General features: G+C 48.0%; 2 protein-coding genes across 3 annotated transcripts in view; both read right to left on the bottom strand.

Moving 5' to 3' along the window:
• The window catches only part of adora2b (adenosine A2b receptor), a 10,135-nt gene extending 8,417 nt beyond the window's left edge, over nt 1–1,718 (bottom strand). Inside the window, exons 1-2 of one of the 2 annotated variants that reach the window (XM_056594321.1) lie at nt 1,605–1,718; nt 993–1,459 (exon numbers count right to left, since the gene is read on the bottom strand). In XM_056594321.1, coding sequence (XP_056450296.1) covers nt 993–1,318 — 326 coding nt within the window. In that variant the 5' untranslated portion in view covers nt 1,319–1,459; nt 1,605–1,718. Of the gene's footprint in view, nt 1–992; nt 1,460–1,604 lie in introns of those variants that run through there. The other variant, XM_056594322.1, reaches the window with a different exon arrangement.
• A 2,305-nt stretch (nt 1,719–4,023) lies between these two features.
• specc1 (sperm antigen with calponin homology and coiled-coil domains 1) overlaps nt 4,024–12,500 on the bottom strand; it is a 65,488-nt gene continuing 57,011 nt past the window's right edge. The window contains exons 13-15 of the mRNA XM_056594320.1: nt 8,711–8,827; nt 6,699–6,758; nt 4,024–4,113 (exon numbers count right to left, since the gene is read on the bottom strand). Coding sequence (XP_056450295.1) covers nt 4,024–4,113; nt 6,699–6,758; nt 8,711–8,827 — 267 coding nt within the window. The remainder of the gene's footprint in view (nt 4,114–6,698; nt 6,759–8,710; nt 8,828–12,500) is intronic.

Here is a 12,500-nt window from a genome sequence, read left to right on the forward strand (position 1 = left end):
TGTGTGAACAAGCTCTGGGTCACCACAGGGAATCTTTTTGGAGCCCTGGTGATCGATGAGGTGACGACCTGAGGTTAGATATTAATCTAGTGGCTTCCACTGTCTGTGGCGGAGGAGACGGTGACAGAGCTCTCCATCCCGTTGTTTAATGCCCTCGGTGACGAATGAAAACCTCGCCTGCCTTCCTCTCCTGAGTTATCGCTCAGTTGTTGATTCATTGAGGAACGCGTTTGAACGATTTGCCTACAACGAATCGTATGCATTTTATTTCCTTACTGTATAACTACTGTATAAGGATTGTATATATTTTACAGGCCTATATCTACCTACCTACCTATTCGATTTAAAGAGCAAATAATGCCATTAAATAACATCATTAACGTTCGTAGCAATCACTCACGACACGTGAGTCTGCTCTCTGACACACACGCACAGACACAGACACAGACACACACACACACACACACACACACACACACACTCACACACACACACACACACACACACACACACACACACACACACACACACACACACACACACACACACACACACACACACACACACTAGCTCTGAGATATGATCTTGCATTGTTATCATGAAGTTTAACCACCCGAAAAATATGTAAACTTCGCTATTTATATTTGCACAATCAAATGCGATGCATGATCGCTCAAGAATATAACAAATAGTCCGCCAATAAATTAAAGCATCATGAGGCTAGGGCTGATCATGGTCTTTCCCAGGCTGATCCTATTACATTTTTGTAAATTATCCAACGGAACAAATGTGTTTAAAACGGGGAGCTGCGGACCCCAATGCAAGGTTTTGTTGGACTATAGGCGCGCTAATAAGCGCTCCCCTGGGTGTTGCCTGACGATGACCATCAACCGGTGTTTTTTTTTTTTTTTACAGCTATAAATTAATCGGATTAAAGTGAGAACCATACACATACAGGCATATAATGGAGAGTGAAAAAAAGAAATACTCACCGAAGAGAAATTTTGACGGCCAAATATCGATCAATGGCAATCGCAAGTAGGCTGAATATTGAGCTTTGGGTCAAAACTAACACAAAACACGCGAGGAAAAGACATCCGTAAAAGTCCAATTTGATGCCGATGCTGATGGTTATGGCGAAGGGGATGGCGAGGCAGCCCACAAGGATGTCTGCTACAGCCAGGGACACCAGAAAGTAGTTCGTGGCGTTTTTCAAAGTGGTGTTGATCGCGACAGCCCAGCACACCAATATGTTGCCTGCTACAGACAATATAGCGATTATTATTTCAATGACAATGTATGGGTACGCTGTACTCATCTCAGCAAGTGTGTAACAGGTCTATGGCTTGGCAAAGGGCGAAAGAGAAGCATGAGCACGGAGGACCTAGATCAAGAGGGGAGAAGTCTGCAGAGTACAATCCAGATATATTCCACCAGCATGCGTCTCGAAAACAGCCATCTGCAGAAAAACACACGATCAAGTAAGTCATAAATCATACCTATTTCTTAACTACGAGATAATGATTTTGCCACGATCCTCATAAGATTGACTTATTTTGAAATGCAGAATTCACAAAAATAATATAAATCATATTGTCGCTGACCTTAATTGACTTGGACAATTTTCTACATCCACATAACTCATTGGTCTCGTCTCGTCAGCTGCTCGTCAGGTCGCGTCCGTCGCGCATGGAGTCTGTGGCTGAACTTCCCCCAGCACGAGTTTTCAAGTGAAGAAAACAAATCAATTACGCGGAGTGGCCACGCCCCCAGCCCAGCCATCTCCTCACGTATTGAGGTGTGAGAAGAGGGACCATTTTCGCTGTCTCTCACCGTTTCCAAATGCGTAATTACGTACGGTAGATGAGGTCAAATTGGGTCCTTTGTTATTATTATTTTAACGACTAGGCTGTTTGAATCAGTAGGGACTCGGTTCCATATGGATCCTATCATTTTAAGATACTTCTCGCCACAAGCTATAGAATAGACTGTTCACATGAGACTTTGGATATGTTGGTACCCCGCCCCGCAGCGTTAGTAGATAAAAAATCTCTCTCTCTCTCTCTGGATTATATATATTAGAATAAAAGTAACCATAAAGGCTAACAATAAAAAGTTTTGAATTCCTTGTAAAGTGGCAAACATGGTGATTAATTTTCCACCCCTTGTTCCAACACATAAAAGTTTTACTACTCTGGCCGTTTTAACAGGCACGGGGGAAAGCGAGTGAGACTCATGGGTCTGCTATAAGAAAATAGCAGGGACTCCACGGTGTTAACTAGGCCCTGCATGACGAATAGTTAGGAGACGGCAGGGGTCTTGAAACAAAACGCACAAATAAGGATTGGAATCATCGTTTATGGAAAAACTATAAGCTACATTCACACACTATTAAAACCACACGGAGAAAACAGATTGATCCAAAAAGAGTGTTTATTGGTCACTATATTCGTTCTTTCACCTGTGGAAATATAAAACTGCAAACATGTCTTCTTTTGTGTCCATTTCGGGGCAACATTCTCTGAATTGAATAAATAAATAACACTTTTAATTGTTCTTGATATTTTCCACACATAAATGATCTCCAAACGTCGTCTTAATTAGATCACATCACTGATGAATAAGGTGCCTAAGCTTTAACATATTACAATCCTTTCCCAGGTCTTAAAATACAAGGTTTTTATTGAATCAATAGGTACTTCCTGAAATCAACTGCAGAGTGACAGAGGAGCGAGGTTAGTGAAACAGTTATAAAACCAAACCGTACGGCAGATCAGAACACAATCAGTCCATATTCACTTCAAACGGCAGTAGTCTTAGTGCAATGCCTATGAACAGCAATCCATTCTCCTAAAATATTATTTATATTAATCTAATCTATGAACTCTTGTCGGCTGTTGTTAGGAATGTTAGCTGTTAAATCGACAATAGTGTATACCAAATATATATGTATTTATTTGTATTTCTGGGATGAATTTAGAACACTAGAAACTAGAACAAGCATAACCAAACACTGGTGAAAATGTAACTTTTCAAAACGCCCTGACCGAGAGGCGCTACAGCAGTTTACGGGAATAATTGCCTCGTTCTGACTTGCATCGACAGGTTCCATCGGCACAGAACCAGCCAAGGTTTGTATGAGCTCACACCACCATCCCCACAGACGCTGTTAGCTCCTGCGTTGCCATGGAGATGCAACAGGGCATGCCAAGCATAAACGATGATCGTCATGCATAGGGAATCGTATAAAACCTGGTGATTTCTGGAGCCACAATGGCGGCTACGAAAACAAAAGTTTAAGATGGAGGGTTATCATTAAGGTAAAGCTGAGCGCATTACTGTTGTACCGTAACAGTTTCCAAAAAATGAGGAACACAAGCCTACAAAATGACTCGCTTATGGAAAACATAAAAACCAAAAATAGGAAGTAACACTAGCAGCAAACTATGGTCATCCAAAGTGGATCGTCTTGTAAACAGGAGGGATTGAACTGTAACGGTGGGGCCCCAGGCTGTTTAGCCTGAGCAGTGCTGTTCACTGCTTACTAATGCTGCTTGCTTTGACTGCACTCAGGACTCTGGCCCCAGAAAGTCTCTCTGGCAGGCTCCCCGCTCCACCTTCTGTTGTGTGTAACACCCGTCAGTCACTAGCGGCCCAGCTAAAGACCAAACGGAAACAAACCAACGAATCAAACCAAAGAGATCCGGCGAGGAGCTACGGGGCTGTGAACTGCTGGGTGGGGGTTGGGGGGGTCGGTGTTGAGTACCCCCCCCCCGCGGAGAAGCCCAAAGTCCTGGGCCGCTTCCCACCCCTAAAAGCAGAAAGAGGAACGGGTCCTAGGTCATGTGGGGTGGGTGCGATGTGGTAGGACAGGACAGGACAGGACAGGGGCTTGGGGGATTAGGGGGTTCGGGTGTTGACCGGAGGACGGGGTTTGAGGTTTGTCGGGGGGGGGGGGGAGGTTGAGGTCCAAGGAGCGGTGCGAAAGTGTGGCGGTGCCTCCGTCGGAGCGTCCCCAGGGGGTCATGTCTCAAAGTACTTGTAGATCTGCGACACGTACTGCATGACGCTCTGCCAGTCGGGTCTGTCCGTGTGCATCAGCTCCTCCTGGTTCTGTTCATCAGAGAGAGAGAGAGGGGGGGGGGGGGGGGGAAGAGAGAGAGAGAGAGAGAGAGAGACATAGACAGCGTATGGGTGCTCTGCCAGTGGGGCTGGGTGATGGTGCTGATTAAAGGTGACAGATCGCTGAGCTCGGCGAGGGGCAGGCGGGGGCCGAGAGCGTGCCGGCGTGCGTGTCTGCTCGGCGTGTGTGCGTCAGGCCCGACACACTCCCGCCTGCGGGTCGCCGTTACACAACCGCTCGCATGACGGAGGTCCGTGACGACCCCCCGATGTCTCATGCCGGCCTCGCCCCCGCACCCCCCCCCTTCTCATCGACCACAACAAACTCCCCAAAACTAGAGAGCTAATACTGGGATATGCATCCGACAGATAGCTGTTCATTCATAAATGTCTTTAAAGAACGCTCTCGTTGGAGTGGGCTAGGCTCATGGTTCACTGGGAAACCAAGTCGATCATTTGCTATTGACTTTCGTCTCACACATTCCGAACGTGCCGAAGGCCGGTCCTGTAGGGAGTCCTGCCTGGGTCATGAGGAGGTGGGAGGAGAAGGGAGGAGGTGGGAGGAGAAGGGAGGAGAGGGGAGCTGTTGCTCTGGATCGGTGTGACTTTAGGGACTTAAAACAAGGAGATCCAGATCCAGCATGAGTTACCCTCCCACAGAACAACAAGCTCTCCTCACACAGAAGGGAGGACATGTATCACCCACACACAAACACACACGCACACGCACACACACACACAGTGATGATAAAGAGGCAATGGCGGGTGCAGTCACCTTAGATTAACTTTGACAGGATAACAAACCGGTTGAATCTAACAAGCCCACACTTACAAAGTCATTCAGTATACCAAATAAATATATACATATTCAGAATGGTCACTGCAGTCTGCCGCACTAATGTCCGGTCGTACTGTCGAGATACTTATCCATGTTTTAGTATGGGACATGTGCAGATGGATTAGTTCTTCAAATCTAATCCTTCGTTTGTGTAGAGTCTTGAGATTTGTGCAGTGTGTGTGTATTATGTACACTGCTCAAAAAGATAAAGGGAACACTAAGAAATGCCACCCCACACCATTACTGACCCACCGCCAAACCGGTCATGCTGGAGGATGTTGCAGGCACTAGAACGTACTCCACGGTGCCTCCAGACTCTGTCGCGTCTGTCACATGTGCTCAGTGTAAAACTGCTTTCATCTGTGAAGAGCACAGGGCGCCAGTGGCCAATCTTGGTGTTCTCTGGCAAATGCCAAACGTCCTGCACGGTGTTGGGCTGTAAGCACAACCCCCACCTGTGGACGTCGGGCCCTCATACCACCCTCATGGAGTCTGTTTCTGACCGTTTGAGCAGACACATGCACATTTGTGGCCTGCTGGAGGTCATTTTGCAGGGCTCTGGCAGTGCTCCTCCTGTTCCTCCTTGCACAAAGGTGGAGGTAGCGGTCTTGCTGCTGGGTTGTTGCCCTCCTACGGCCTCCTCCACGTCTCCTGGGGCCTGTCTCCTGGTAGCGCCTCCATGCTCTGGACACTATGCTGACAGACACAGCAAACCTTCTTGCCACAGCTCGTATTGATGTGCCATCCTGGATGAGCTGCACTATCTGAGCCACTTGTGTGGGTTGTAGACTCCGTCTCATGCTACCACTAGAGTGAATGCACCGCCAGCATTCAAAAGTGACCAAAACATCAGCCAGAAAGCATAGGAACTGAGAAGTGGTCTGTGGTCACCACCTGCGGAACCACTCCTTTATTGGGGGTTTCTTGCTAATTGCCTATCATTTCCACCTGTTGTCTATTCCAGTTGCACAACAGCATGTGAAATTGATTGTCAATCAGTGTTGCTTCCTAAGTGGACAGTTTGATTTCACAGAAGTGTGATTGACTTGGAGTTACATTGTGTTGTTTAAGTGTTCCCTTTATTTTTTTGAGCAGTTTATATATATATATATATATATATATAGTGTTTGTGTGCGTCTCACTCCCCCCATACACACACTGCACAAGCCTTAAGCCTTAAGAGGCACGCATGCACAAATATGCACACTAAGAAGAAGAGCAGCTGTGTTTTATCATAATATTTCATCATCACCCCCAAAAGGAAGTTCATACAAGAGTGAAATAAGGTACAGTACTGGGTTTGCTCCTTGTCCTCACACTAACCCGAAGAAACCCTGAACCTCATGGCTCCGCCCGACCTGCTCCCAAAGGACATGCATACGAACCCGCTGTGAGGCTTCATCAGCTCAGTGAATAAAGAGTCAGAGGAAGACTTGAGACATCGCCACAGCGCGTTGTTGTGACTCATGCAGACGCATCAAAGCGTGTATCCATGTATAATAAATAAATACCCAAAGTCTACTCTGTCAACCAGAAGAATCGTATCATTAAAGGCAGCTACAGGCTGCGCTGTCACACTTGATACTCGTTAACGAAGGTCGGTCATTTGTCTGTGTGTGTGTGTGTGTGTGTGTGTGTGTGTGTGTGTGTGTGTGTGTGTGTGTGTGTGTGTGTGTGTGTGTGTGTGTGTGTGTGTGTGTGCGTGCGCGTGTGCGTGTGCGCGCTCTGCTTCACTCACCAGGGACGTTTTGATCCCAATGCTCTCGGCAGCCTGGAAGGCCAGGGTCAGGTTGCGGCTCTATAGAAAAACAAACATGGAGGAGATGTTTCGGTGCTCAGCACAGAGACATAAATCTGGGTTCTCCCAGAAGATCTCCCTGCTCACTGTAACCACCAACGCCATCGTTATTATCATTTTACAACCACTGCGCTCTCAATCATTCCCCAGGCGTTCGAAGGGCCTTCTTTTAATTACGTTGATGATAATCTGATAATTATTCTTATATTAGTTTCCCCACAATGTCATATTATGTTCGATCACTATCAACCGATCAAGCATTGTTGGGGAAGGAGAAAAGGTACACTTTCTGCGAGCAGTAAGAGGAGAATCGCAATGATTAAATAAACATTAAGTATAATAAGTAGCCCAAAGGAATACACACAAACACAATCAATTAGACAGTAATGGTACTACTGGTGACTGTGTGTGTCTGTGTGCGTGTGTATGTGTATGAGGGTGTGCGAGTGTGTGTATGAGTCGTAAAGAGGAAAGGGGGGGTAGGAAGTGGTGACTGGTGCGATGGGGGGCGTCATGCAGCAGGAGTCATTACAGCCAACGCTCCACTGTTGAATTATTTACATCAATGGACTCTGTCTGTCACGATGGGTGTGTGGGAGGTAGAGGGGAAACACATGATGGAAACACACTGGCCTCCAACATATCTACGAAAGTTTGTGCGTGTTTGGGTGTGTGTGTGTGTGTGTGTGTGTGTGTGTGTGTGTGTGTGTGTGTGTGTGTGTGTGTGTGTGTGTGTGTGTGCGTGTGTGCGTGTAACAAGGCAACCAAGGGCTCTGCATGTCTTTTGCCAGTGGTGATGTTGGTCTCATCACCAATGTTGGCACCATATGCTTACTCTGAGATACTAACTCTTAGTGATTACTCTTAGTGATTACTCTTAGACGCTAAGCTAATGCTTTTGTCGTAATGGTACAACGTGGGACGCTACCTTAGCGTTAGCACCACAGGGCTAGCATCTAGTCTGCTATAATGGGCTTTTCTGACTCTCCTGCATACTACCCCAGGGAAAGATGGAAAACAACGGAAGCAATCTGGCAAATACTGGCACAGATTGTAAACAAAGAGGTTTCACAGAGAGTGACTCACAGACATGGAACATTCCTTAAAATAACTTGGCTAATTTTTCTAATTCAAAACAGAGCCTTAATCCAGCTGTTTTCAATAAACAAATGCCGCCCACCACCCCACTAATAAATCATAGGGTATCAGTGGTCCAGGAACCACAATAGGGTAGTTGATGGGACAACCACTGGAATAGACGGAATAACTTGATGTCCCTAACCAAGAGAGCAGCCTTCTGATCTTTTGGTTCTATTGTGCGGCACAAAGATGAAAGATGAACGACATCTGGATATTCAACTTAAAATTCGGCTTATTTGGCCGAATGTTGTCCTTGTTGTCCTGGCGACAGACGTCATAGGCCTCATAGGACCCGTTTGGGAAGTTACAAATCAATGAATAATAATCTCTCTCTTTAACCTGACAGCCACTTGGGAGTACTTCTGCTTTGGACACATCTAGATCAGTGTGATGTGTGGGGGTCGTTGTAGTAGCTGTGGTAGCAATCAAAGTGAACCACCGGCCCCAAAGAATGTGCATATCAGAATCTGTGTGTGTGTATGTGTGTGTGTGTATGTGTGTGTGCATGTAGCTGTGTGTGTGTGTGTGTGTGTGTGTGTGTGTGTGTGTGTGTGTGTGTGTGTGTGTGTGTGTGTGTGTGTGTGTGTGCGTGTATCTGTGTGTGTGTGTGTGTGTGTGTGTGTGTTTGTGTGCGTGTATCTGTGTGTGTGTGTGTGTGTGTGCGTGTATCTGTGTGTGTGTGTGTGTGTGTATGTATCTGTGTGTGTGTGCGTGTATCTGTGTGTGTATCTGTGTGTGTGTGTGTGTGTGTGTGTGTGCGCGTGCGTGTGTGTGTGTGCGTGTATCTGTGTGTGTGTGTGTGCAGGCGTCACCTTATCTTGACTGATGAGCTCCCTGTAGGGGATGTGGGCCGGCAGGTATGTGTGCAGCAGGGCGCAGAACGCCAGGCCGTCGTTCCAGCTGCTGCTGAAGTTGGTCACGTCAATATTCTGACAGACAAAGGGGAAAAGCAAGGGGGAAATTGGACGAAAGCCATCAATACATTACAGCAGATGAGCTAACAGTCCTCACTTGTAAGTACCTAAGGTTTCGTTATGGTTCCACGTCGACGCCACACCATGACCACGCAGTCGCTTCGATGCAGTCGCGCGCGTTGCATCAACGTGGAACCATAACTGAGCCTTAAGAGGCTAACGGCTAATAAATGGACCCGGTAAGCCACTAGGGTGTACGATATGAGATGGGCCGTCACCAGGCTGGTAGGACCGGTTTGGGGTCTGGATGAGCGTGTTAACGCGCCTTGCCAGGTGGTGGTGGTGGTGGTGGTGATGCTGGGGGTGATGCTGGGGGTGGTGTTGGTGTTGGTGGAGGAGTCACCCTGCGCATCTCCTCAGATCCCCCTCACAACGCTCCGCACACACACTTCAGGTTTCCTCTCAGGAACGCGCACCGCCGCACGTACACTGCGTACGTGCATCAGCGTGTGTGACGTTGTATTTGTGTGTGGCTGTGGTTATGTGTGCTTATGTGGGTGTGTGTGTGTGACGGTCCCCAATCCTGGCTGGTCTTAGCAGCTGACAGGCGCACCGCACCGCGGGAGATTCCTCCTCTCCATTGTTTGGTGCTCCAGACTCCCTCGAGACGTGTAGTGTTTCCTCACTGAGCTCCATGTTTGACAGCAAGGGGCTCTGGGAAAGAGCGCTTCCCTGAGGGACCCTGCAGTTGATTAGGCATCTCTGAAGGCCCTGCACGCCTCGCTTTCCCCTTCACCCCTCCTAGAAGGAATGGGCTCCGGACCGGGGGCGATGGAGGGATAGAGAGGGTTGGAGAGGGTTGTGGAGAGAGAGGGGCCTGGGTGGGAAGGCGTGTGTGGTCATGTTGGGCCTGCATTCCTCTCCTAACCCCAGACACAACCCGTTCCTCTCCATCGCCCCGGTCTGTTCTGCTGATGGCTGACTGGCAGCTCTGTGTTTGGTGTGTGCAGTAGACGACACCCACGCACACGTATTTGTAAAGACAACACACACACAGGCACGCACACACACACACACACACACAGGCATACACATATACACGTGCACGGACACTGTAATTTAGACCGGTCCTGTAGTTAACGACGATCCTGGAGTCGTTAACTCATGCAGACAATGATGAATGAGGTGAGAACGGAGGTACTGCAGACACACAGAGAGAGAGACTCTGTCTGTTTGTGTCTGTGCGTGTACCATAGGGCAAGGGGGTTGTGCGGTATGAAGTGGTTTGTGATCACTCGTGGTATGTTTTCTTTCACTCGTTCTATCTAGTCTAGTCCAGTCTGTGTGATTATGTGTTTGTTTATGTGTGTGTGTGTGTGTATATATATATGTATGTGTGTGTTTAGATGTATGTTTTTTATGTGTGTGTGTACGTGTGTATGCATGTGTATGTATGCGTGTGTGTGTATGTGTGAAAAAACAGAGGGGTCTGGGAGCCGGCTCAGAAAAGCAAACACAGCATCAAGCGGCAGGAAGTGACCCGCTTCACACAAAGGGTCTGACCAGCAGGCTTTACAGAGAGAGAGAGAGAGAGAGAGAGAGAGAGAGAGAGAGAGAGAGAGAGAGAGAGAGAGAGAGAGAGAGAGAGGAGGGGGGAGAGTGAGAGAGAGAGAGAGAGAGAGACAGAGAGAGAGAGGGAGGGAGAGGGAGATGGGGAGAGGGGGAGAGGGGGAGAGGGAGAGTTAGAGAGAGAGAGAGAGAGAGAGAGAGAGAGAGAGAGAGAGAGAGAGAGAGAGAGAGAGAGAGACAGAGACAGAGACAGAGAGAGAGAGAGAGTAAGAGAGTTAGAGAGAGAGAGACACACACACAAACAGAGACAGAGACAGATAGACGGACAGACTAGATTAACAGAATTAAGAGGGACAGATTAAGTTTCCCTGTATGTTTGCTTTGGCCTGTCAGCAGGCCTGTAATATCCTAGGATCAGATAGGATCTTTCATATGCTTTGGATCAACACAACATTTAAACAAGCGTGTTACCGAGTACAGCTATGTGGTCACAGCAGCTAACAAAACACATCAAGGGTAGTGCGCACACCCATACACATACCCCCATCCAACGAACACACACACACACACACACACACACACACACACACACACACACACACACACACACACACACACACACACACACACACACACACACACACACACACACACACACACACACACACACTATCTCTCTACTACGATAGATAGTGGGTTCTCATGGTCTCCTGAAGTTCTGTTTCTGTTGAACAGGACAATGCCTAGAATGATGTCAACCAGGAGCAACGCATTCCCTTGTGATTATACAACGCCTTTAGACGGACTGTCCACATGTGGAAGTCATTTCGGGATTCAGTGTTTGGTCGTGGGGGGGCGGGGCTTGTCGCTAGGAGGACGGTTGAAGGCGTAATGCCCGTGCACCGTGCTCCACATACTACATACCACATGGACGTTTCGTGCAGAAGACGCCGACAAGAGCGCCGGTTCCCGTGGAGACAGGGAACATTGCGGACATCGATGCCAGTCACGACGAAAGCCTGCTTCCCGTCACCGCAGCAATGTACGTCTGGTGTTCGCCAAGGAAAACCCATCACCCTCATGACACTGGACACCGGCATGGATCTGTGCCATTACTGGATCACAGTACAGAGTAGATGGATTCCTCTCTCTCCGGGTCCCAGCGAATTACTGCTTCTGTGCGTGTGTGTTAGTTGACTTTAGTGCGTGGTCTCGGCTTGTGATCACTGAGGCAATTAATGCTTCCTCATTGCCTTCCCTTTGCACTGGGTGCGTGTGCACCATTATGTGTGTTTTGAGGCTTTCCCTGAAAACACACATGCATACCCGCAATGACAGACGTCGGGGAACGTCCCAATGACAAAAGGCACATTCATGAACACAAACACGTACACACAATGCGTTAATAAATAGCTTGTTAAAACTGTCAGTCATAGAACAAACAGTGTGAGGGCGCACACACAATCACACACGTATACTTCATATGCAGCTCCTTTAAAAGCCAGTGTGTGGGTGAGAGAAGGAGACATCAGGAGGCTAGAGAGTGGTTTGAACAATGCCCTCATCCTCATCGGGGCACCACCTCTGTCACAGAGCAGAGGACACGACAGCATTAACAATGGAGAGGGGAGTTGAACGACGCACCGTGGGATGGTTTGGCGTGGAGAAGGAGAGAGGTGATAGAGAGAGAGAGAGAGAGAGAGAGAGAGAGAGAGAGCAAGGGTGTGAGACACAGGGAAAGAAAGTGTTTGCCAGAAGTGAAAGGAAAATGGTTAATGGTTACTACATCAGAAATAAAACCGAAGAAGTGGATGAGGATGGAGGCGGAGGAAAAGGTGCGAGGAGAAGAACGAAAATGCGGGATGGCAGGAAGGAAGAAGGGATTGGTGAGGTTGGAGAGTTGGAGATAAGGTTGGAGGAGGAGATGAAGAAGTTGGAGGAGGAGGTTAGGAAGATGTAGGAGAAGAACACGGAGGAGGAGGAGGAGATGAGGCAGAGGGGGAGATGAGGTTGGATGTTGAGATAAAGAATATGGAGGGGATCAAGCTGGAGGACGAAGATGGAGGGGGGGATGAACTATGTGTGTGTGTGTGTGTGTGTGTGTGTTGGAGGGTGTGTG

This window comes from Gadus chalcogrammus, chromosome 7 (assembly GCF_026213295.1).
Source record: "Gadus chalcogrammus isolate NIFS_2021 chromosome 7, NIFS_Gcha_1.0, whole genome shotgun sequence".
In the NCBI taxonomy this organism is placed as follows: Eukaryota; Metazoa; Chordata; class Actinopteri; order Gadiformes; family Gadidae; genus Gadus; species Gadus chalcogrammus.